Below are 25068 nucleotides of genomic sequence, written 5' to 3'. Positions count from 1 at the left end.
TTCACCTCTAGGATCCTAAGGCAACTTGGGGAAATCAGAGGTGACAGGAACTGAAAAATTATTCATTGATTGGATTGAAACAGGAGGTTACTGCCCACCCCTGAGTCCGGGAGGAAAAGCTTTACAAAGATTTCTCTGAGCTCCTCACGCTAATTACAGTGTGTTTTCTAGTTTCTTCCAAATTCTCCCCCCTCCCTTCCCTACAAAGGCCTGGGCTCCATGTGGAGAGAAAAGAGCATGGCCCTGCGGGGAGGCCCTTTGGTTAACCTGAAGGCACCTCTTTTCCTGAAGTGCTGAGGGCTTCCTGCAGACGCAGCGGTCCCCTTCTCTCCCACACCATATAAATCCCACCAACGGGCACACATGTGTGCAGTGAAGGTGCCCTCATGGAGTCACCAGGACAACAGAGCCTCCGCTCCCGGCGGCACAGCGGAGCCCTGAGCTCCCGTTAGCTGGTGTCTGTGGCTACGTTTCCTCATCTATAAAACGGGGGCAGTAGTGGTCGCTGCATCACAGGACAGTTGTGAGCACAAAATGAGGCCATTCTCAGTCGTCACGTTCCACAATCTGTCAGGAGCACCTGACACACCTGCTGACCCACTTGTCCCAAAGGTCGCTGTTCTGCCCATGTTTCCTGGGTCCTTTATGTTGGCTGCACACAGGCCACCCTTGTGCCATGTAAATACCAATGGGCACACCTGCTCCTTGGTCCAAGGCCCACCCTTGGGCTGCCGGAACCTGCTTTGCTTGGACTGAAAGATACCAGTGCCTGGGAATCCAGGCTCAGCGACTGATGGGTGCTGCCATGTAAATACCCCAACTTCTTCAGCGTTGGTTAGGACAAGTCCAAGGGGAGGCCGAAGCTATTCCCACTGCTCCCTGGCAGACTTAGCTTATTTTCACTCCCTTGTTTGGTCTCCTTCCTTTCCCTACCCACATCCCACACATCTATCGTTTCTGTTGTTTTGTTTTTCTGAAAACACTGTCTATTAAATCACTTCTACAGGAATTGTAATCTCAAGGTCTACTTCTAGGAGAGGCAGTAAATTTATTTTTGGTAATAATAGTAGTGTTATCTTATTATAGACATAGGTGTAATATAATAAAGCAAAAAAGTAATCACACGTGTTAGGAACCAACATGTTCAAGATAAGAGAAAAAATGTAAGGGAATAAAATCAAGGAAGTTTAAAAAAAAATCTAACTCTAACTCAATTTGAAGTAGAAATATCAGAATTTATCATTTTTTTCTTAAAAAATACTTTCTTTTCAAGTTCTTTCTTCCACTGTAAAGGCCTTGCAGCATGAGACAGCCTGAGGATTTATATATGACGCTACGCTTTTTATAGGAGAAATGACATAGTATCCGAGATTTACTTTTTTTTTTCCCAAGATTTACTTTAGAATACTACAGAAAACAACTGCTGATTATATGGAAATGCAAATGGTTAAATATTGATAATTGTTGAAGCTGGTTAACAGGTACAGGGTTATTTATAAAAGACTGTTGTTCTACCTTTTTATATGCTTGAAAAGTTCTATAACAAAATGTTAAACTGAAAAACCTTAATTAAAAAACAACAGCAACACAGGATTCCAATGTAGGATCCAGAAGTGATTTCAAAGAGTTTTGCAAAGCAACATAGGGCTTTGGGGGTAGCGAACCACAAACTGGCTCCCTCCTAGGTAATCAGTACCCAGAGCCGGAGGCTGTTTATTTAAAACATAGATGGGGACAACTGCTGACCTGGGGCTTTCAGTCACTAAAAGGGCCCTTGACCCAGGAAATGCCAGGAATTGCCAGCCCGGTGCCAAACAGGACAAACTACAAACATCCCAGAGAAGCCAGAAGAGGGTCAGCAAAACCTGAACCTCTGAAGAAGGAAAAGCCAACTGATACAAGACATCCAAGTCTGTTGGCCAAAAAAGGCTGAAGGTTTGCATCATTTCTTTGGAGAGAATATAAGTGGTTCAATTTGTAGAGCATCTGGATGGTGCCAGGCACTTACTAGGCCACTTTAAATGCATAATCATCACGAAAGATGCTTAAGTAGGTAAGAAACTGTCGATGGTGCACAGTCACTGCGTGAAAAGCTGGGATGGGCCTATGCCATCCGTAGGTCACCCAACATTGCTGTAGAAAGATGGCGGGACCAAGAGAGCTTACAGTCACCGCAGAAGCCGGGAAGAAAGAGAGAGGAGGGAAGGTGAGAAGAGGAAAAGGGCAGAAAGAAGGGGTAGGAAGGAGGCAGGCAGGAAGGGAGGAAAAAGCTAGTGGGCATTTATAGGGCATTTAGAAAGCCACAGCGTTCCTGTCAGAATGTGCTGAGAGCCAGCGTCAGCAGGAAAGTGCTGGAAGCACCTAGTGGGCAGGTCCTGGCTCCGGGCAGTGGTCATGGAATTACTGGCCATGGGATTGTTTTAAGACTCACACTCCTCACCTTAAGATCCAAGGTGAGGGTGAAAGGGAAGTTAAAGTTTACCATTGACATAGCGGGTGAAAGGATTTGGTGAAGGATTCACAGGGCTAAAGTTAGTAAATCCAGACATTCAGTCGTTTTTTAAAAGTCGTGTGGGAAGTCTTGACAGGGGAGGAAGGAAGCAGTTTTCTGTCCGGAATCAGGTCAGTCTTACTCTTATGTGCCACGCACTAATTGATATTAAATCAGTGACGGGGCCGGGAGGTGAGAGACCTTATCAGAGGGATTTGGCAATCTGGGGAGATTTGGCGGGGGCGGTGAGGGCAGACGTCCGTTTTCACAGGTTGTATACAAGGGAAAACTGAAAGAACATATTTTTAGGGACAAGTGTGAGGTGGACAGGTGTGTGGATGGACAAGGAAAGAGAAGTGTGTGCTGCCTGGTGTATGGCGCTTGTGAATCTGTGAGAGGTGTGCTGTGTCTGTGGTGTGTGTGGTGGAGGGTAGGTGTGTGTGTGTGTGTGTGTGTGTGTGTGTGTGTGTGTGTGTGGCTTGTATGTGAGTGCTGTGTGTGGTACTGAGATGTGTTTGTGTGGTTTGTGTGCACCTGTCTTGAGATAAACAGCGTCCCCCTATGTTCCAATGTGTGATAATTGTGGTTGACAAACAGCTCACTTAAGACTGCATTGCAAATCCCATCTGAGGACTTTGAGGCGTCTCCTGAGCATCTGGTGTCACATAAGCTGATGGGGTCAGATGTCAATGTGTAGATTGGTGCGTGTGGGTGCGGAGCCCCGACTGGAAAGGCTGCAGGAGAAGAGCCACCAGGCTGAGCTGCACCAACCCACGCGGGCCGGGGGGGGGGGGGGGGGGGGGGGGGGCTGCCCTGGGGCGCCCTAGGGCCCTGGCTCAGCGGCTGCCTGGGGTGCACGGGGTGCGTGCATGTGAGCGCCTCCTAGGGACGCGACGGGAACGAGCAGAGCTCACAGCTCTATAGAGATACAAGGAAAATGAAGGACGTTGTTTACTTTCCTTCCTCTCTGACGTTCCTCCTTCCTTTTTGACCATCCACGTGTCTGACTTTTAGCACTTTCCTTCTGCCTAGAAAATTGTTAACGCCCCTGCCGGCACCGAGGTCCCTGCGTCCCTTTCACTCCGGAGGGAACTTTTCACTGCATATGGAATTACGGACTGGCAGAGCTTTTTGTTCGTTTCCTATAGTTTTCAGGTTTTCTGTATATTTTTAATCAGCAAAAAAATCGTCAAAGTTAAATGTCAAAGGAAGGGCATGGTGAAGGGCGCGTGCGGGCACTGTTGTGACAACCAAGTTTCCTTGGGTGCACGTTTGACATCGGAGCGGCCCTAGGGGGCCGGGCCCACTCCTCCCGCTTATGCTGATGTCGTGTGTTTAGCACTTGCAGGGGCCAGAGAAGGGACCCTTTAGCCGGAAGAGAAGCCAGCAGACACCCGTGCACAAATGGATGACCAGCTTCCTTCCAGGAAAGGTAGAAATCACTCTCTGTCCCCTCACATAGGCTTTCTTCTTCTTCTTAAACATGACACCGAAGATTCCAGGTAAGGGGGTTCTTCCCTAAAAATATATAAGGGGCCTTAGAAATGTTCAGGAAAGGAAGTGAAGAAACCAGTCCTGCCATGGTGTCCATTAGAAAACCCTTAAATAAAACGAGTCCATGTATCCTAGCTGTTCACACTTTATTTCACTTTATTTTGATTCTTGTCCACTTCTCACTTGCTGAAGGAGATCAAACAGGGGAGCTATTTGTGTTCCATCTCAAGGAGGAAGAGACAGACCCTTCTGGAAGTGAGGCGGGTGGAAAGTTCTGGAGTCACTGCATCCTTGGGCAGCAGCAGTTGAATAGTCACTGAACCTTTGCTTACGCAAGCTGTTATCTTGAGCAAGACAGGGGAAGAACAATAAGGAATTTCTGCTATTGGCTTAGAGTTATGCCCATGTCATCAGGGGCAATGGATTGTATACCTTTCCAATTTACAGAAAGATCAGGAGTCTATTAAATTTTCTGTTTCTTCTTGTATCAATTTTGATATTTTTATATTGTCCACTTCATCTATGTTCAAATTTATATTCGAACATATAGAACATATAAACATATAAAATTATACAGTGGTCTGTATCTTTGATTTCTGCCCTTATGCTTAACATTTTCTTTCTTTTAGGTTCTTTGGGTTTGTTCCTTTGTTAATTTTCCTAGTCTTTGAGCTCTCCTCTTTTCTGATAAATATATTTAGGGGTGTTACACTTTAACTGTCCATGAGTTCAACACGACATCTGTCACTCAGTCTGAAGCACTTTAGAATCCCCCTTATGGTTTCCTTTTTAACTCAAGACTTATTTAGAAGTAAGTTTTGTTGACATCTGTCCAGATTGTTGAGTGTATCAGTGTTTCCCTCCTTTTTATTTCTGAGTAATATCCATTGTATTAATATACCACAGTAGGTTCATCCATCCCAGTCAGCTATTTTGAAAGAAGCTACTATAAACATTGCACTACACCTCTTTTTGTAGACATATGGTTTTATTTCTCTTGGGAAATTTCCATTTGTTGAAAAGACTTTACCTTCCTCCACTGAATTGCATTAGTACGTTTATTCAAAGGCACATGTGTGCATCTGTTTCTGGACTCCCTACTTTCTTCCACTGATGAATTCGTTTGGCCCTGCACCAACACCACACTGGTTACTCTAGCTGGAAGCTCCCTCAAATACAATGCATTTTGTAAATGCGACTTTCTCCGCCATGTGTATATATGACTTTCTCAACCAGACCACATGAGTTTGGAGAATAAAGCCGTTTACTTGAGTGAACGTCTTTGTTGTTACTTCCAAGAGTAACGCCTGGTATTTTCAAACGATCCCTTTAAAATATACTCATACATGAGCCAAAGTGCTTGGAGGACTGGCTTAATATTGTAGGACATTCTAGTTGGGATACTATTTCAGAGGATTGTGGGATTATTCTATCAGTCACACATCTTCCTATCGTATCATAATTTCTCAAAGACCATTAAGTACAATAAAATTTCAAATTAATATCTAGGGCTTCAAATTTCTGAGTTAAAAGTATGTTTTACCTCAGCTGTGTTAACAAGAGACCTTTTCTGTTCACCAGCTCCAAGTTTTTGTTCCCTGCGCTATGGGTTATGTCTCCTCCTGCACTTCTGTAATGTTGTCATGATGTCACAGCGCATGTGTCTGAGCCTCACCGTGGTCGCCATGGTGAACAGCACAGATCCACACGGTTCGCCCAACACCTCCACAAAGGACCTCTTGGATAACATAAAGGTACAGCAAACATAACATCCACAGTCCTAAGTTTAAAATCCTGTCTTGCGAACTAATTTGTGTAGAGATTGAATGTTGTCACAACTGATATGACAATAATCATTAGAGAAAAAGCTCAAGTCTTGCTCAGCCTTGCCATTAGAAACCTAAGTAGGTATGTCCCATAATTAAAGGATGCCTCAATATTTGTGAAGGGCTTTGAGGTGTGAATTCTTCCATGTGAAGAATGAAAACTAAGAGTTAGCACCTCTTTAGAATTGAGAAGATTGGACAAGAGGGAAACCATTTTAAACCAGAAGTAGAAGTCAAGATGTACCTTCTTTTCTATTTAAGTTTTCGAACATGCAGCACATTTACGTGTTCCATTACTGTCATCTCTGGAATTTCAGGTTTTACATTTAAATCTGTGATGCATTTTTACTTAATGTTTGCATATGTTGTGTTTAGACCTTTTTTTACCTATGGATATACAATTGTTCTAGCACTGTTTGTTGAAAAGAGACTCTTCTATCTCCACTGAGTTGTCTTTAATGTTTGTTGAAATATAATTAGTTATGTAAGATTAACACTACCTGCCTGATTTTAAGATTTGTCATAAAGTTACCATAATCAAGACAGTGTGGTATTAGCATAAAAACAGAAAAATAATCAATGAAATAGAGAGTTCAGAAATATACTCACACATGTGAACTACTGATTTTTTCATGATCCACAAAAGAACAAACATAAAATTGAACTTCATCAAAATTCAAAAGATGCTGTTAAGAGGAAAAAAAAGACAAACCAGAGACAGGTTGAATGTTTGCAAATCACATTTAATAATGGAATTCTATCAAAACTCGATAAAAAATGAAACAACCCAGTACCAAAATGGGGAAAAGATATGAGCAGACAATTCACCAGAGAAGGTACATGGATGGCAAATACTCACAAGAAAAGATGCCACATGTCATTAATCATTAGGGACATGTAACTAAACACCACAAAGGTATATTACTACACACCAACTCAAATGGCTAAAATTATAAAGAGTGGACATACGAAGTGGTGGCCAGAATGGGGAGGAACTGGGACTCTCCTGCACCACTGGGAAGAATACAAAATGGTACAACCAGTTCAGTTAAGCACACACCTACTCTACGATCCAGTCAGCCCACTGCTAGGTATCTACTAAGAGAAATGAAAACACATGTCCATACAGAGACTTGTGCATAAATGCTGAGAGTAGCATTATTTGTAATAGCCCCAAACTTTTATGCACCCAACATAGGAACACCTAAATACATAAAGCAAATATTAGCAGAACTAAAGAGAGTAATAGGCAACAGTACAGTAAGAGGGGACTTCACTGCCCCACTTACATCAATGGACAGACCATCCTGACAGAGAATTCATAAAGAAACATGGGCCTTAAATGACACATTAGATCATATATATTTAAGAGACACCTATGCAGAACATTTTATCCAAAAGCAACAGAACACACATTCTTCTCAAACACATATGAAACATTCTCTAGAATAGATCCGAGGCCACAAAACAATTCTTAATAAATTTAAGAAAATTGAAATTATATCAAGTGTCTTTTCCAACCAAAACGGTATGAAACTAGAAATCAATTGCAAGAAGGAAACTGGCAAATTCACAAATATGTAGAGATATAGCAACATGCTACTGAACAATCAATGGGTCAAAGAATAAATCAAAAGAGAAATTTTTTAAAAAATCCTTGAGACAAATGAAAATGGAAATACAACTACCAAAACTTTTAGGATGCAGCTAAAGCAGTTCTAAGAATGAAGTTCATAGCAATAAATGGCTTTTTCAAGAAGCAAACAATAAAAATTTCAAATAATAGCCAGAGCAATTAGATAAGAAAAAGAAATAAAAGACTTCCAAATTGGAAAGGGAGAAGTAAAACTGTTACTATTTGCAGATGACATGATATTATATGTAGAAAATCCTAAAGACTCCATAAAAAAAACTGTTAGAACTAATAAATTCAGTACAATTGTAGCATACAAAATCAATACACAAAAATCTGTCGTGTTTCTATACACTAATAATAAACAAGCAGAAAAATTAAGACAACAATTCCATTTACCGTTGTATCTGAAAGAATAAAATACATAGAACAAATTTAACTGAGGTGAAAGACCTGCATGTTGAAAACTGTAAGATATCGATGAAAAAATAGATGCTGCAAATAAATAGAAAGACATTCCATGCTCATGGATTGAAAGAATTAACATTGCTGAAATGTTCATAGAGTCCAAAGCAATCTACACATTCAATGCAATCCCTGTCAAAATTCCAATGACAGTTTTCACAGGATTAAAACAAACAATCCTAAAATTTATATGGAACCACAAAAGACCTCGAGCAGCCAAAGAAATCTTGAGAAAGAAGAGGAAAGCTCGAGGCATCACACTTCCTGCTTTCCAACTATTTTACAAGGCTATAATAATCAAAACAGCATGATACTGGCAGAAAAACAGACACACGGATCAATGGAACAGAGTGTCCAGAAATAAACCCACACCTACATGGTCAATTAATTTATGACAAAGGAGCCAAGAATATACAATGGGAAAGGGACAGTCTCTCCAATAAATGGTGTTGGGAAAACTGCACAGCCACATTGCAAAAGATTGACACTGGATCCCTGTCTTACACCATACACAAAAATTATTTCAAATGGATCAAAGACTTGAATGTAAGACCTGAAAACGTAAAACTTTTAGAAGAAAACATAGGTGATAAGCTCACTGATATTGGCCTTAGCTATGATATTTTTGAATTTGACAACAAAACCAAAGGTAATAAAATAAAAAATAAACAAGTGGGATGATATCAAACTAAAAAGCCTCTGCACAGTGAAGGAAACCATCAATAAAATGAAAAATCAAGCTACTGAATGGGAGAAAATATTTGCCAATAATTTATCTGATAAAGAGTTAATATCCAAAATATGTAAAGAACTTATACAACCTAATAGCAAAAAAAACAAAACAAAACAATAAAAAACAAATAAAAACAATCCAATTTAAAAATGGGCAGAGCATCTAAACACACATTTTTGTAAGGAAGACATACAGATGGCCAACAGATACGGGTACATGAAAAGATGCTCAACATCACTGATCACCAGGGAAATACAAATCAAAACCACAGTGAGATACCACCTCACACCTGTTAGAATGTCTGTCATCACATAGACAATAATAACAAGTGTTGGTGAGGATGTGGAGAAAAGGGAACCCCCATGTACTGTTAGGATTGTAAATTGGTGCAGCCACCATTGAAAACAGTGTGGAGGTTCCTCAAAAAATTAAAATAGAACCACCATATGATCCAGGATTCCCGTTTCTGGGTATTTATCAAAAAAAAAGTCACTATCTCAAAAAGATAGCTGCACCCCATGTTCATTGCAGCATTATTTACAATAGCCAAGATAGGGAAGCAACCTAGATGGCCATTGATGGATGGTTGAACTTTAAAAAGTGACATATAAAAAACACACATGGAACATTATTGAGCCACAAAAAGAATGAAATTATTTGCAACAACGTGTGTAGACCTTGAGGGAATTATGCTAAGTGAAATAAATCAGAGAAAGATAAAACTGTAAGATCTCATAGGTGGAATCTAAACAAACAAAGAAACAAAATTGAGCTCATGGATACAGAGAGAAGTGTAATGGAGGGGGTGGGCAAAGTGGGTGAAGGGGCTTAGAAAGTACAAACTTCCTTTATTTTGTACAAAGTAAGTCCTGAGGGTGTAATGAACCACATGGCAACTGTAGTTAATAATACTGTAATGTATATTTGAAAGGGCTAAAAGCGTAGATCTTAAAAAGTTTTCATCACAAGAAAAAAAAAGCTGTAACTGTGTAGAATGAAGGGTGTTAACTAGACTTATGGTGGTGGTCATTTCACCATATATACAAATATCAAGGCATTATTTTGTACACCCTAAATTAATGGAATATTACAATGTCGATTACATGTGAATTTTAAAAAGCAGCAAGTGTTCAATGTCTGTGCTGTGACTGGTACTGGGGGTCACGTGGTGCCCTTGACCCAGGAAGGACTTTACATTGCAGGACACCAACACAATGACAGTAAAATGGAATTACACACAGAAGATGACAGTGTGAAGGAAGAAAGAAGTTCCCACGACAGCGAACATTAGGCAGAGAGGGGACACTTTCCAGGGGGTGAGCTGGGAGGCCAGTTTCCCCACGTCCCTGAGTTTGCAGACTCACTGGTGTGTCTCGTCTTTCCTTTCAGAACCCCAGGTATAACTGGAGCCCCAAAATCCAGGGGGTCATCTTAAGTTCCATCTTGTACGGTATGCTCATCGTGAATATCCCCGTTGGGTATTTGTCTGGAATATACTCCATCCGGAAAATGGTTAGCTGTGCCCTGATCCTCAGCTCCCTGTCCAGCCTGCTCATCCCCCTGGCAGCGGACGCCGGTGAAATACCACTCATCGCCTGCCGGGTAGTGCAGGGGCTGGGCCAGGTATCAGGACAGTGCCGAGACGGAGCAGGGTCTTCGTTCCCGGGAAGCCCAGAGCGCCGATGTCCCGACACTTCTCGTTTCAGGGGACAGTGTCCGTAGCTCAGCACATGGTGTGGGTCAAGTGGGCCCCTCCCTTGGAACGAGGCCGACTTACCTCTCTGAGTGTATCAGGTAATGACTCCGGGCCCACTGGCAGTTCCTGCACCACCGTGTCTGCAGAGCCATGAGAATCGTGTGTTTTGTACTGACAAGGCTTCAGAACCCATCTGCTCCAGAATCCTTTACTTTAAAGGTGTGGGAACTGTCTAGAATAGAGAAAAGCCTGTTTGTCTCCCCAAGAGGAAGACACCAATACTTTATCCTTTTCTGCTGAGCAGATTATTTCACTGGCAATGATTATTCTCTGCCACCATGAGGCGTGGCACCTGTTCTTTCAGGTGCCCCCACTCACGCAGGGGTTCTCTCTCCCTCTGACCAGGACTTATGCTGGGACCCTTCATTGCCCTGCTTGCCACCGGATTCATCTGTCAGGCCCTGGGCTGGCCCTTTGTCTTCTATATTTTTGGTGAGTGTCTTTCTGTGAAATCCCAGTCATTATTCAGAATTTAAGAAAAAAAATTAAAAATGGAACGTAATAACTTATATGAAGTTAATGATGTTAAAAATTATGATTCACATGAAGAGAAGTCAGCATTCACTGATTTCCTACTAAAGCCAGTGCAGGACGAATTCCCCAGAGTGGAGACTCAGGCCCCGGGCTGAGACGGTGCTCGGCTTCACGTAGGGAAGAATTCAAACGGGAGCCGATCTAGAGTTTTAAGTGAAAGTAAGTTTATTTAGCAGAGTAAGTAAGAAAACAAAGGCCACCCATAGACAGGGTCGTGGTTTCTAATTGCTAGTGGAAGAGAGAGCCCGTCCATTCCCCGGACTAGGGTTTACATGTGTCTTCTGTTTTCATGGAAAACGTGTTGGTATGAGGGAAAGGAGGCTAGAAGAGCAACGGTAGGTTTCTCTTTAACTTCTGTGAGAATAGGAGCAGGTTTGTCTGTAACTTCTGCGAGGCAAACTGTGTCTTGTTTGCCGTGGGCGTAAGCATGCCGGTGGCCCTGATGGACTCTGCTCAGTAGCCTTCGAATGGTCTGTTCTGTCACTGATTAACGTCTGCCCGAGTTCTGTGTCCTGGAGCATGCAGGCAGCAGGCTTGGACCTCAACCTCCTAGTTCCTTCTGCAGAAAGAGTCCTCACGCCCCTTCCGTGTGTTATTGTCACGAGCACGAGCTCAGAACTAGACGTGCTATTGTACCTACCTGTCGGGCAGGTGCCACAGACCCTCACCTCTTCTATGAAACTCTTGGGGGAAGGGTGATGGGCACAAATCAAAGGTCATGAGACTAGTGTCCAGCTCACACGTAGCACGTCCAGCGTGGAGCATCGTGTCATAATCAGACCCGTTCGTTTCCAACTTAGTGAGTCACGAACTTCCCACTAATTGGAATAAATAAAACCCACAAAGGATCGGGGTTTACAGATGAACAGCTCAGTGTGTAACTTTTCCATGTTGGGTGAGTTTCCACCCACAGTCTTGCCCCAGGCCTCATAGTCTCAGAACTGGCCCAGCCTCCAGGCCTGTCAGCCAAGTGGCAGTTCTGGAGTCTATGTGTGACCTGCATCTCAGTGACAGCAGACGGCACCATTGTCCCCTGGTTCCTGCCTCTGACCCCGTGGAGCACGTGGCCCCCCTTCCCCTCCTCACCTCTCCCCGCTCACACACACACACACACACACACACACACACACACACACACACACACCGGACTTCATCCTTCTGGCCTTTCTTCAAAGCTCTCCCCAAGTGCCTCCTAGGGCGTTTTCCGTCCCTAGACAGTATGATTCATGCTAAGTGTTAACAGAACCACATGCCCCTGGGCAGGTAATTCTGAGCATCAGTTTTCTCTTTTTAAGAAAGAGCTGAAGGGTATCGTCTGAATTTTCTGCATAAAGTGCCCTGTAGAAATGTGTGTGTTTATAGGGTACTCACTTCTGTCCACTTACATTCTGCCTTGGGATTAGGTTCTCCGGTCCCAGAATGAGGTGGAAACAGTATATTGTCAAAATAGTCTTTTAATGTGAAACATCGAAGGTCGTACAACGGCCCCAGGTTTCCACATGGTCTTATCCCGTTACCTGTCACCCTCACCTGTCCTCCCCTCCCCTGGCTCCCTCCCCTGTGACAGGCCTCACAACTGAGGGCCCTGGCACCTCCTGCTCCCTCTGCAGAAGTGGGGTGGGGGTGTCCCTGCCCCACCTCCGCGTCCCAGCTGTCCCTGCGCGGCGCTGCTCACCTCCTCCCCGCATCACTTCTCTCCATAGCTCATCACTGGCCTTTAATACCTTTTGCTTACCTACTCTTCATTACCTCTCTTTCTCATCTGCTACAGAGTAAATCCTATGAAGGCAGGGATTTCAGGGCTTTCTGTGTGTTTTGCCCGCTGCTGTCTCCCCAGTACCTAGACTCGTGCGTGGTTCCTAATGAGCATTGAATCAGCATTTGGCAAATGAAGGAACGCATTTCTGGAAGACTGACCGGTGAACAGTACCTACGCCCGGTCCTAACACAGGATTTCCTATGATCAGGTCATTGATACGAGAAACTGAGAAACAGAAATAATTTGGCAAACTCTTACAGGACTTGGAACCTATCCCCTACCCCCACCCCGACACCTACCCCCATCCCCTAAGGCCGGGCTGTACCTTCGGAGCTCAGTGAACGCCCAGCCCTCAGAGCTGGGTGATTGTCAAGCCCCGTGGGGGCCCAGCCGTGCTCTCTTCTCATGATAGAACGCGTAGGAACCCGCGGAGATGCTGGCCCAGGAGTGAGGCCAGTTGTCATGTGGAGAGATGCGGCGGCTGGACGAGCAGAACCCGCCGGAGGACTCGCCTCCTTTCCTGCACACTTCCTTCTGGGGTTCTGTGGGGTGAGGCAGCTGTGCATACAGACAGTACTGTCAGAAATGTCAAAAGAGGAAGAGGAGGTCCAGGTTCTCGTAGCGATCATGAAAAGTGCCCATCGGGGAGAGACTCGCGACAGACAGTAGCAGCTCTGACCCTAACGTGTTCTCCTTTAATAGGTGCTTGTGGCTGTGCCCTGGGTCTTTCCTGGTTCATTCTGTTTTACGATGACCCAAAGGACCATCCGTGCATCAGCGTCGATGAGAAGGAATTTATCACCTCCTCCCTCGTGGCACAGGTAAACCGCACAAGTACTTTGGGATCCCACGGGTCCCGCACGAGATGACACGCGCTCTGGCCGGTCACACTGATGGGTCCCTTCCTAGGTCAGCTCGAGCGGACAGCCTCTGCCCATCATGGCGATGCTCAAGTCTCTCCCGCTCTGGGCGATTTCCCTTGGCTGTTTTGCCTTTTCCTGGACAAACCACATCCTGTTTCTGTACTCGCCGACGTTTATCAGCTCCAAGCTTCATGTAAACATGACAGAGGTAGGGTACCTTCTGTTCTCCTGGCTTTGTGGGACTCTGCTCGTTTCTCCGTGTCGTGACTCTACTTGGAGCTCTTGCCCACCCCGCGCTGTGTCGTTGAGGTTCTTCACCTGGAGACACCCGGTTGCCAACTGTCATGTCAATGTTGGCTGCCCAGAAAGAAAGGTGTAGACTGGCGCCCCCACAATGCACAACACCCCCCCTTTCCCATTCCTGCTCCCCAGTCCTATGCCTCACAGTCTCTGTACCATCAATCACCCTTGGGTATTAGTGAAGGTTCAACGCCATCGTTGCCGAAAGACTGGGATTCTTCCCTGAAAGTCACTTGGCAGAGCCCTGTCACCCTGCACCAGTCCTCCCCTGGGGAAAGGAAATGAGTCCTGGCTGTGAACACAGGGAAAGGACTGGCACTCCCACTGCTTGTCTGACTCGGAGAATCACTGACCCCTGGAAATTTCTGTTGTTTCATGCCATAATAACCAGGAAAGAAACCCCTTTAGAAATGGAGTCTGGGCTTGCCACCTGGGGGCATTCTGTGATGGGCCCCCAGGAACGGAGCCCAGGGGCCAGGATGACAGCGACGTCATTTAAGCTCTCTTGGACCCAAGTTTATCTCCCATGAGACCATGGGGTGGTTACGGGGAGAAACAGGAGCTGGTCCAGAGAAAGTACCATAGGTAGGATTGCGATTGTTACCGTTATTATCTCTGTCATTTCCCCAGGGCCAGCATTTCCCATTCAGAAAACTACATAGATTGTGACAACTGTTTCTGACCCCAAAACAACTCTTTCTCCTCCTTTTGGGTAGTATGTGCCTGGCAGTAATTTGGCGGTGGTACGTTGATGGCTTCCTGTATGACAGTTCAAGTTTGAGGTGCTGAATTTCAGCGTAGGGATGACTCTGTCCCTCGCTCACTGTCACAATAACCTTTCCTCCTCAGAACGGGCTGCTGTCAGCCCTCCCCTATCTGTTCTCCTGGCTCCTTGGGATCCTGGTGGGTCAGGTAGCAGACCTCTTCCTCTCCAGGAACATGTTCCGCGTGATTACCGTCCGGAAACTCTTCACCACGCTAGGTGAGAAACAGCTGGGACATTGCAGCGCTCTGGGGTGCTTCCCCCCAGGCTCGGGCTCACCCTGACCGTGCTGTCTGAACCCGTCCCCAGGTCTTCTCCTGCCCTCCCTCTTCGGGATATGCCTGTGTCACCTGAGTTCCGGCTTCCACAGCACGATAATTTTCCTCATACTTGCTAGTGCAACAGTGGTCTTTTGTATAGTCGGAATACTTATCAACCCCTTGGATATTGCTCCCAGGTAGGGTTTGAAAATCTCTTTTCTGTGTCTAAGCCCTCCACAGTGTTTTAAGGTGTCAGCTATTTTGGAGTTCATGGCCAGTTTGCTGAAAGTTCTGACCCTGTGTAAGGGTTAGCTACTCCATTTCTATTGTTACTGTATGAATGTTTATATATCTTTAATCCTCATGACAACCCATCGGTTAGTAATATTTATTTTACAGCTAAGGAAACTGAGGTTCCAATACTTAATGGCCAGCCTAAGATCTCACCTCTGGTAGGGACCTTACCTAGGATTTCAGTCCAGATCTCTTTGGCAAAAAAAGCTTTTGCTCTTTTTACTATGTCTTTTTTTTTTTTTTTTCAGCTGTAATAAGTGTGATGGAAGCAGCTCTGCCATTTGCACAACTCCAGGGGGTGCTATTCACACTGTACTTTGTGGGGCTGGCATTCCCTGGAGAACAGAGCTCTGATATGAACAGAATTCTCTGGAGTTTTGTAAAACAGTGGCCCTGGGGTAGAGAGGCAAAATCTACCAAGAACAATCACCTTTGTCCCACATAAGCAGACTCTTGCCCACCAGACCTACACAAGGGGAGCATCAGAGCAGTGAGGACGCATATCACCTGATTTATTCCATTCCAAGACTCTCCTTGAGAATGCCCGGGGCGTTCTGACTACTTGGAAGTGTATAAAGACATGAAAGGGTTGTTGGTAGAGAATGCACACTGCCCACTGAGTCACAGGCACTTTGAAAAACCGCCACATTCAGAAAGTACACAGAAAAACTGAAGGAAATTGCAAGTAGCTGCCGTTTATTGAGTATTTTTATGTGCCCTCGTGCCCCAGTGTGAGGTAATACTATCCGTCTACACTGTGAGGCTGAAGAGACAAAAGCCCACTTATGTGACGTTACGTAGCTAATAACAAGTCGAGGTTCACACCTACGTCTGTCTGCCTCTGAAACTGACTGGCTGTGGTCACCTCCTCACTAGTGTCATCTGCCAGCACCTGTTAAGTAGGGTGTGAACTGTGTCAGCCAGCAACAGCTTGGATGACCCAGGGCAAAGCCTCAGTTGTGTCTTCCAATGGGCTCAGGTTCCGTGTTCGCCAGGTAATTGTGTCGTCAGAGAGAATAAATATGCTAACATACAATTTGGCAAAAAACTCCTAATCTCTTAAGCTAATTCATCCTCAGTCTTAAGGGCATATGTGTGTTTTATCTCAACCATATCAATGTGTGTTGCTTGTTGTTTTTTTAGTAATGGGAGGGAGACAAGACTTATTTAAGGAAGAACATTTCCAATCATATACCCCCCTTGTCTATCAAAGAGAGTTTCCTTAGGGGACACTAAGGAAACTGAGGTTTCTAAACTGTCCCCTTAGGGAAGTGGGGTCTTTGTTAGAACTGAAGACCAGGGCAAGGAATTACACTTGTCTGAGCCGGACAAAGGTGACAGGAAAGGTCTGGAAAGAAGAAGAGACACACGGATGTGCTTTAGTGAGGGCTCACAAAGCAAAAGTGGCCCTATTGCCACCCAAACCCCAGGGGTTCTGTTGCTAAAGTGAAAAAAGGAACATGAACACTGGGGACAATGGACGGTTTGTGCCCCACTCTACACCTGGCTGCTTGTCACAAGACTTTTTCACACACTACAACACTCTCTCCAGCTCCCCAACAGGAGACAACGCAGAATCTTACCGGCAACTGCGTACAGCGAAACCCCAGGGACTCTCGGCCCAGGCGTGACAGCTGTCTGCCCAGGGACCCATAAAGTACGCATAAGCTCCACACTCCCTCCACGCTCAGCCTGTGAAGGCAGAATGCAGGTGGAATAGACCCCGGGAGGTGAAATGGAAGCCCTTCCTCTCATAAAGGGAAGTGGATTCACAGAACCTGTAACAGCGACATCTGCTGGGCTGGAAAGGAACACACTGTCCCGAGTGAAATGCGTTCTGGGCTGCGCGCCGATTCTGCTCTCCAAAGGCACATCCTGTTCTTCATGGCTCATGGACTTGACCCCTGCTTGATCTAGGTTCTCCGTGGCCTCCCTGCTTTGTAGCCCACTCTCTGCTGAGGCCGCAGGACAGTCACAGTGGCTTGTCAGCTAAGCCCCTGGTTCCCTTGCCCGGGCCCCCATGGGGGGCACTCACGGGGCCAGCAGACTGTGGGAGTAGACCCAGTGAACAGAGTCCTTCAATGTAGTACTCACTCGAGACCAGTTCCTATGACCAGCACACATCACCGCCTGACCTTCTCACCTGTGGTTGAGGTTTCCTAAATCTGCCCGCCTTCACTGGAGTGTGGTCTCGTTTTCTCAATATCTTCATGTGATGGGCTGCGACTGCCAACCTTTCTGACTGTGGAGCAGCCAGAAAGTGACTTGTAACCACAAACTTCTAATATTTTCGTGGAATTTGAGAAGTAGGAGTGGCAAATTCAGGAAATCAACAGTTATCTTTCTTAAACCTCCTCTTAAGTTGATTGTGGTTTAAGATTGAAAATACTGTCCATCTGTGTATTGTCATTCTTGTTTCATACAGATATTATGGCTTTCTTAAAGGAGTTACAGTTCTAATTGGAATGACAGGAGGGCTGACCTCTTCGACTCTGGCTGGAATAATCCTTAACCGGGTAAGGAACATCCAGACCCAGGCATTTGCCCATCCTGCTGCTACTACGTTTTAAATGTTACCAACGCAGCAATGAGTCCAGTACTTTATAATTACTTTGCACTTTAATCCCTCAGGATCCAGAGTCTTCCTGGCCTAAAATCTTCTTCCTGATGGCAGCCATTAATGTAATAAGCCTAACTTTCTACCTTATATTTGCTAAAGCAGAAATTCAGGACTGGGCTAAAGAAAAACAACACACACGCCTCTGAAGGTAAGATGGGATCAGGTAATGGGCAGATTTTGGAAGTGGGGATGCAGGAGAGAGGGGAGTTGAGGGTGAACCCCAGAGAACTGTGGTGTTGCTGACCGAGAGGGGAAGTAAGGGGTGAAGGATTGGGGCAGCAGAGGGGACCGTGTGAAGTCTGATGAGGTTGGCGTGAACCCCAGAGGACGGACTGCTCTGGAATCCTGGGGAGGTATTGGGGGTAGAGATATAAATCTGTGGTCCTGGGACTTTCTAATATTGGAAAATGACAAAGAGGAAAGGAAGTGTGCAAGGGAGATGGGGAAGGGCATTCGATGATGTGGGAAAAACAGTTGGGGAATGTGATGGCTCAGAAGAGAAGGTGGGAACGAGGACCCGTGGGAAATGCTATCCTGGGTCAAATTATGTAAAGTGTGAGGACTTACTAAGGGATGTGGCAAGAGGTCCCTTAATGGTGGCCCTGACTAGAATGGTTTTGAAATGAGTGACAGAGACGAAGGGTCCATTAAAGTTCAAAAGAGAATCTGATCTTGAGCCTTCCTTCTCTGAACCTTGTCAGTGTAAATAAGTAGAAGGAGAAATGTCTCTTGGTGGAATCATTTCAGCTGATGCATCTGTTAGAACTGATGGACGTAGGTTATTCCCATTTTGCAAACCCCAGTGAGTTAAGGGATCTGGGTGTTTTGCATCAAAGGCTGTTAACATCACAAAGACTGGGAAGTTATAGAAACAATAAATTCAGGCAGAAAGTTTCCTGACTAACCCATTAATACAGAAGTACATTTTTTCACATTAAACAACAATAACCAGTTAGCAAGTTTATGAAAAGAGATGATCCAAATGATGATAGTTCTAGTCAAAAACTAAATTAACTCAGTGTTGCCAGTACTAAGAATTTCCATAACGGTGCACTCACAGAATTCACCAAGATGCATTTATTCTCCAGACTGCTGATTAGAAAGGGCAGAAATCTGGACCTTCAATTAAACATGTCCTACTCTTAGTTAATAAATAGTATGTAAGCGAACAGAATATAACCAGCCGTTGAAAAATGTGGGAGCTCATGCAGATATTTCTATATGGAAATTACTGAGGTTCTCCTTATGGATAAGCACCTGACGGGACTGGGAAATATTCCAGAGGCGTTAGCAGAGACTCGTCCTCTAGTTCCGAGGGACAGAGATGGGCACAACTGTGACAACAGTCTTATGATTTTATTCAGACATTGTAAGTTTTCTTGGCTTTATAGATTTGTCCTATTAAATACTAAGAGTTATACTAGGGTTTTCCATTATTGTTACGTCTATTAATTTTTTATTATGTCCAAGCAGTTATTATTGAATATTCTGATCTTATATTACCATTTCAGAAAGATTTTGACAAGTATACCTTAACTGGAAATTTAGTTTTGACTTTGTAAAATTATGAGCCTTTTCCATTTTATAATCTTTACTCTTGTCAAGGAGGGTGACTTTCCACCTCATCAGATCCAGCCTGGAGACTCCGTAAACTAGAAAAGACATCTCTGCAAGAATTCTTCACAGCCAAGCTGGGAGGGTCCTTTCCAGGCACTTCTCATGAACCCCCACGCAGCCAGGCTCAAGGAAACTAACACCTGGACCCCCATTTCCCACCTGGAAAAGGCTAATCTATCTGGATTTCATCTATTGGAAGGACAAAATTTTCTTGGACTAGTAGTCTGCTCTTGATAAGAGATTAGGATCTTAAGATTATAATGCTCAGTGAAATAAGTCAGACAGAAAAAGTCGAGAACCATATGATTTCACTGATATGTGGTATATAAACCTGAAAACAGCAAAGGAACAGGACAAATAAATGAAGGAACAAAATCTCATAGACACAGACAATAGTTTAGTGGTTACCAGTGGGTAAGGGGGAAAGGGTATGGTAGACGAGGGTAAAAGGGATCAAATATATGGTGATGGAGGGAGAACTGTCTCTGGGGGGCAAACACACACAATGTGATATATAGATGATGTATTACAGAATTGTACACCTAAGGCCTATGTAACTTTACTAACAATTGTCACCCCAATAAACTTTCATTAAAACAATTATTTTTTATTTTCTGTACCATAATCTACCAAAAAAACAAAACAAAGCAAATAAAAACCCACACCAAGGATTCTATGTTTTGCCAAGATAATTTCCTGTGTTTATCAGGTTTTTGATTGGTTTTGCTCACAACTACTTAATTTTCGATATTTGCCTGCGAAATCTTTGTCACTTTGGTTGAATGAATGATCTGTAGGCGTCACAGGCAGTTTGACGGAAATTCTTTGGCTTGGCTTTCCTAGCCGCAAGAAACCTTTTCAAAATGTTCTCTGTATCTATGAGTTTGTTTCTGTTTTGTTTGTTAATTTTGTTCTTTAGATTCCACATATAAGAGAAATTGCATTGCATCTCTCTCTCTCTGTCTGACACTCCACTCAGCACAGTACCTTCCAGGTCCATCCATGGTGTCACAAATGGCAAAAACCCTTTCATGCCGAGCAATATTCCATTGTACATATGTACCACCTCCTTTATCCATTCTGCCATCGACGGGCTGCCTCCACATCTTGTACAATGCTGCAGTGAATACATCTCCTCAAAGTGGCATTTTGGATTTTTTCAGATAAATACCCAGAAGTGAGATTACTGGGTCCTTCTCTGTCTCTTGTTATAGTCTTTGTTTTAAAGTCTATTTTGTCTGATATAAGTATTGATACTCCAGCTTTTGTTTGTTTCCATTTTCATGAAATATCCTTTTCATGAAATATCCTTTTCCATTCCTTTACTTTCAGTCTGTGTGTCTTTCGATTTGAAGTGATTCTCTTGTAGGCAGCTTATGTAAGCGTTCTTGTTTTCTTATCCATTCAGCTATCCTATCTTTTGATTGGAGCATTTAAGTTATTTACATTTAAAGTAATTGTTGACAGATATGTAGTTATTGCCATTTTATTATTCACATTTTTTAGTTTTTTCTTCTTCTTCTTCTCCTCCTCCTCCTCTTCTTTCTCCTTCTTCTAGAAGTCCCTCTAAGATTTCTTGTAATACTGGTTTGGTGGTGATGAACTCCTTTGTTTTTTCTTGTCTGGGAAGCTCTTTATCTGTCCTTTGATTCTAAATGATAGTTTTGCAGGGTAGAATAATCTTAGTTATAGGTCCTTGCTTTTCTTCACTTTGAATATTTTATGCCAGTCTCTTCTGACCTGCAAAGTTTCTGTTGAGAAATCAGCTGACAGTCTTATAAAAGCTCCCTTGTAGGGGACTAACTGCTTTTCTCTTGCTGCTTTTAATATTCCCTCTTTGTCTAAAAGCTTTGGCATTTTAATTATGTGTCTTGGTGTGGGCCCGTTTAGGTTCATCTTGTTTGGGACTCTCTGCACTTCCTGGGTTTGTATGTCTGTTTCCTTCACCAGGTTAGGGAAGTTTTCTGTCATTATTTCTTCAAGTAGGTTTTCAATTCCTTGCTGTCTCTCTTCTCTTTCTGGTACCCCTACGACGTGAATGTTGGTACACTTGATGTTGTCCCAGAGGTCCCTTAAACTATCCTCTTTTTTTTTTTTTTGGATTTTTTTTCCTGTTCTGTGGCTGTTTTCTGTTACATTATCTTCTAAATTGCTGAATTGATTCTTTGCTTCATCTAATCTACTCCTGAGTCCCTCTCATGTATTCTTCATAACAGTTATTGTATTCTTCATTTCTAACTGGTTCTTTTTTATGTTTTCTGTCTACTTTTTATGTTTCCTAGCTCTTCGTTGAAGTTCTCCCTGAGATCATTGAACACCCTCATAACCAGTGTTTGAACTCTGGATCTACTAGATTGCTTGTCTGTTTTGCTTAGTTCTTTTTCTGGAGCTTTGTTCTGTTCTTTTATTTGGGACGTGTTTCTTTGTCTCCCCATTTTGGCTGCCTCCCTGTGTTTGTTTCTATGTATTAGTCAGATCTGCTACATTTCCCAGTTTTAGAAGGGTGGCTTTATATAGGAGGTGTCCTGTGGGGCCCAGTGCTGCAGTCTCCCTCGTCACCTGAGCCGGGTGCTCCAGGTGTGTTCCTTGTGTGTGCCCTCCTCTTGTAGTTGAGCCTTGGTTGCTGTGGAGGGATTGATTGCCCTGGAGGGATTGACCCTCAGGCTGACTGGTTGTGAGGACTGGCCATGACTATAGTGGAGAAGCCGCTGTGCAGGGGCTGACCCCACAGAACAGGGCTCACTTTAGCAGGACTCTGGTGCCTGCCCAGTCTGCTCCATGGGTTTGCATCCTTGGAGGCAGCTGGATGATGCTCTGGCTCGGTCCACAGCTGGCCACTGGGAGGGGCCCCACCTAAGGCCAAGTTCAGCCACAGCCTGTGCCCTGTCCAGGGCCACCTGGCATGTGAGCCACAAAGCAATCCAGATATGGCTGCTGCCCATGCTGTGCTTACAGGTGCTTCAAGAGGCAAAGTTGTGAACCAAGCCTGGCTGCTGCTAATGCCGGGCTAAGGGCTGCTCAGCCCGAGGTACGGGACATGCTGAAGCCAGATGCTGCTTGTTTGGGGTTTGTGAGAGACTTTAGGAAAGTCCACAGCCCAAGCTGAGACAGGCCGTTTGTATAGAAAAGGCACCGAAATAGGCTTAGGTGGGCTGTAAGTTGGGTAGGGCGTGGCCAACGGTGTTAGCCAGGTTGATGGAGACTCAGGAATGACGTCTGCGTGCGTCTGCACGCAGTGAGGGGGTGAGGGCAATAAACAACGCGTCCGCCATCTCCTGTCTGCAAGAAAGCTGCCCCTCGAGTCCTCGGCCTGAGCACAGACAACTCACTTCCTCCCCGTCTGTCCCTGTCACCTGTTGAGCTGCTGCTCCGAGTGAGTCCATCAGCAGGTAAGTCTGTGCATTCAGGCCCTTTAAGAGGAGCGCCTGGGACTGCAACCGCTCTCGTCTCAGCCACAATCTCAGCTGGTTTTCACAGCCAGAAGTTAAGGGGACTTCTCTCCCTGTCACTGGAACCCTGACCTGGGGAGCCTGGTGTGGGCTGGGACCCGTCACTTCTCAGAGGGGGACCTCCACAACTGAGATGTCCCTCCTGATTTTTAACCACCACGCATGTGTATGGCACCATTCTGTTCCACGTCTCTGTCCGCAGTTGTAGGGCTTTGGTTCAGCAAGACTTCAGGTGATTCTCAGTGATGGCTGTTCCGTAGTTTAGTTGTAATTTATGTGGTCGTGCGAGGATGTGAGCACAGCGTTTACCTATTCCTCTATCTTGATCAGAAAACCCCAGTACCACTGTGTCTTGATTATTGTCGCTTTGTAGAAGGTTTTAAATCCTCTTTGTTCAAGGGTGTTTTGGCTATTCTGGGTGCTTTACAATTCTTTATGGATCGCAGAATCAGCTTGTCAATGTCTTTATAAAAATCAGCTGGGATGCTGACAGAGCTCCCGTTGAATCTGTGGGCCAATTTCAGAGCTACTGCCATTTTCACGTCTCCCAATCCATGAGCATGAGATGTTTTTCCCTTCATTTAAATCTCCTTTAATTTCTTTCAACCATGTTTTGTACTTTTCAGATTATAAATCTTGTGCCTCTTCTTTAAAGTTTCTTTTTGTTGAGGTGTAATTGACATATAACATTCGTTTCAGGTGTGTGACATAATATGTTTGTATACACTGTAAAGTGACCACCATCAGTCTAGTTACCATCATCTTACATAGTTACAAAATTTTTTTTCCTTGTGGTAAGGACTTGTAAGATCTAGTCTCTTAGCAACTTTCAGATGCACAACACAGTATTATTAACTTTAGTCACCATGCTGTACAGTGCATCCCCAGGACTATTTTATAACTAGAAGTGTGTACCTCATGACCCCCTTCACCCATTTCTCATGCCACCCACTCTCCACCCCACGTAATCACCAATCTGTTCTCTGCCTCTATGAGCTGTGTTCTTGCTCTTGTAGGGAAGGAGAAAGTTTTTCTCAATCCTCTTAGGATCCCTGGCTGGGTCTGAAAATTAAACTGACAAAGGTAGATTAACAGGAGAAAAGCATACACATTTTATTGAATTTTTACATGTCCGTGGGAACCTTCACAAGAGAAAGAAGACCCGAAGGAGAGAGCAGAGCAGGAAGTTCATACCTTTTAGACAAAAAGACTAAATTTGTAAAGAATTGATGAGACAAAGAGGTTTGGGCTTGGGGTGGTAAATGGTGAAGAAGTAACTAGAAGATAAGCATTAGTTTAACAAGGTTTGTTGCTACCGCTTTCTTTTTTTAATGTTGAAAATTATAGTGTTTCATTTCTTTATAAAATTGTATCAAGAGTAGTTTGATCACTGCCTGCTTTCGTCTCATTATGTAATTTACAAGAGGAAGTGAACATCTTTTCTGGGCCTTGGCAAATCATCACACTCCTTTCTCAGCTTGAATCACCTGAAATTTTATCTTTGTGCTTTCAATGTCATGAAATATCTCTGGAGTTCTTCCAATGGGCGGTTTTTCATGTGTGTCACGTCCGTCCTCTGAGATACCCTCCTCCTTTGCAACACAACCACTTTCCTCACCCAAGACTGCGTGTTCGCCATAAGTCCCTCTGGCTGCACGTCTGGAAGTACTTCTCGAATGGGGGCAGTGTTGGCACCCCACAGTCATCTACATCTTCTAGAATTCCACGTACATTCCATCCAAATCAACATTTTTACACGATACACCTTGTACTACGTGCAAAGCCAGGGCTGCCTGTAATTCTCAGATTCTGGGTACAAATTCCACAGCAGCAGCTTGACGCGAGCTTCCAGTGTCACCAGGTAGCTTAACGTTAACCAATTCATGCGGTCTTCCGAAGCGACGAGACCAGCTTTCACGGGCAGTAAAAATGTTCTTTTCCGGTTTCCTGGTGACTACCATTTGGCCTGAATGCCAGCCAAGCTGACTGAGATTTGTTCTGGGTTACAGCACTCAATCCACAGTTGAAGTAAATGCTGCATTTCAACCATACGTGGCCTTCCGTTTGTAGTGCAATTTAAGCTTAAAGATGTTGACACAACTTTACCTTGCTTTTTATATTATCAGGCCTTTAAAATATGGTTTCTACTGTGGCTTCATGTAGGCCTAGGTCTTGTCCTGACTTTGCTTTGCTGAAACCATTTTCAAATCT

General features: G+C 44.3%; 1 protein-coding gene across 3 annotated transcripts; it reads left to right on the top strand.

Annotated features, from left to right (window-relative positions):
* Nucleotides 1–1823: 1823 nt before the first annotated feature.
* LOC117014368 (sodium-dependent phosphate transport protein 1-like) lies at nucleotides 1824–19745 on the top strand. 3 transcript variants are annotated; one of them, XM_033092139.1, is made up of 13 exons: nucleotides 1824–2053; nucleotides 3831–3923; nucleotides 5567–5739; nucleotides 10032–10265; nucleotides 10349–10436; nucleotides 10744–10830; nucleotides 13394–13512; nucleotides 13601–13762; nucleotides 14704–14836; nucleotides 14927–15074; nucleotides 17597–17687; nucleotides 17803–17939; nucleotides 19397–19745. In XM_033092139.1, exons 2-12 carry the CDS (start codon nucleotides 3896–3898, stop codon nucleotides 17935–17937), a joined length of 1398 nt encoding a protein of 465 aa, XP_032948030.1. In that variant the 5' UTR covers nucleotides 1824–2053; nucleotides 3831–3895; the 3' UTR covers nucleotides 17938–17939; nucleotides 19397–19745. The 3 variants fall into 3 exon arrangements, with proteins under 3 accessions (XP_032948030.1, XP_032948032.1, XP_032948031.1); XM_033092141.1 differs by lacking the exon at nucleotides 1824–2053 and adding an exon at nucleotides 2595–2622; XM_033092140.1 differs by lacking the exon at nucleotides 1824–2053 and having other exon boundaries at nucleotides 3795–3923.
* The last annotated feature ends 5323 nt before the right edge of the window (nucleotides 19746–25068 follow it).

Source organism: Rhinolophus ferrumequinum, chromosome 22 (assembly GCF_004115265.2).
Source record: "Rhinolophus ferrumequinum isolate MPI-CBG mRhiFer1 chromosome 22, mRhiFer1_v1.p, whole genome shotgun sequence".
Taxonomy (NCBI): domain Eukaryota; kingdom Metazoa; phylum Chordata; class Mammalia; order Chiroptera; family Rhinolophidae; genus Rhinolophus; species Rhinolophus ferrumequinum.
The sequence above is the reverse complement of the archived record's forward strand: the minus strand, read 5'-3'. Positions and strand labels throughout refer to the sequence as shown.

Coding starts and splice junctions, on each gene's coding strand:
- LOC117014368 (XM_033092139.1), top strand. CDS start 3,896: ATGGATGACCAGCTTCCTTCCAGGAAAG. Junction 5,740..10,031: donor ACCTCTTGGATAACATAAAG/GTACAGCAAACA, acceptor CTTTCCTTTCAG/AACCCCAGGTATAACTGGAG. Junction 10,437..10,743: donor TACCTCTCTGAGTGTATCAG/GTAATGACTCCG, acceptor CCCTCTGACCAG/GACTTATGCTGGGACCCTTC.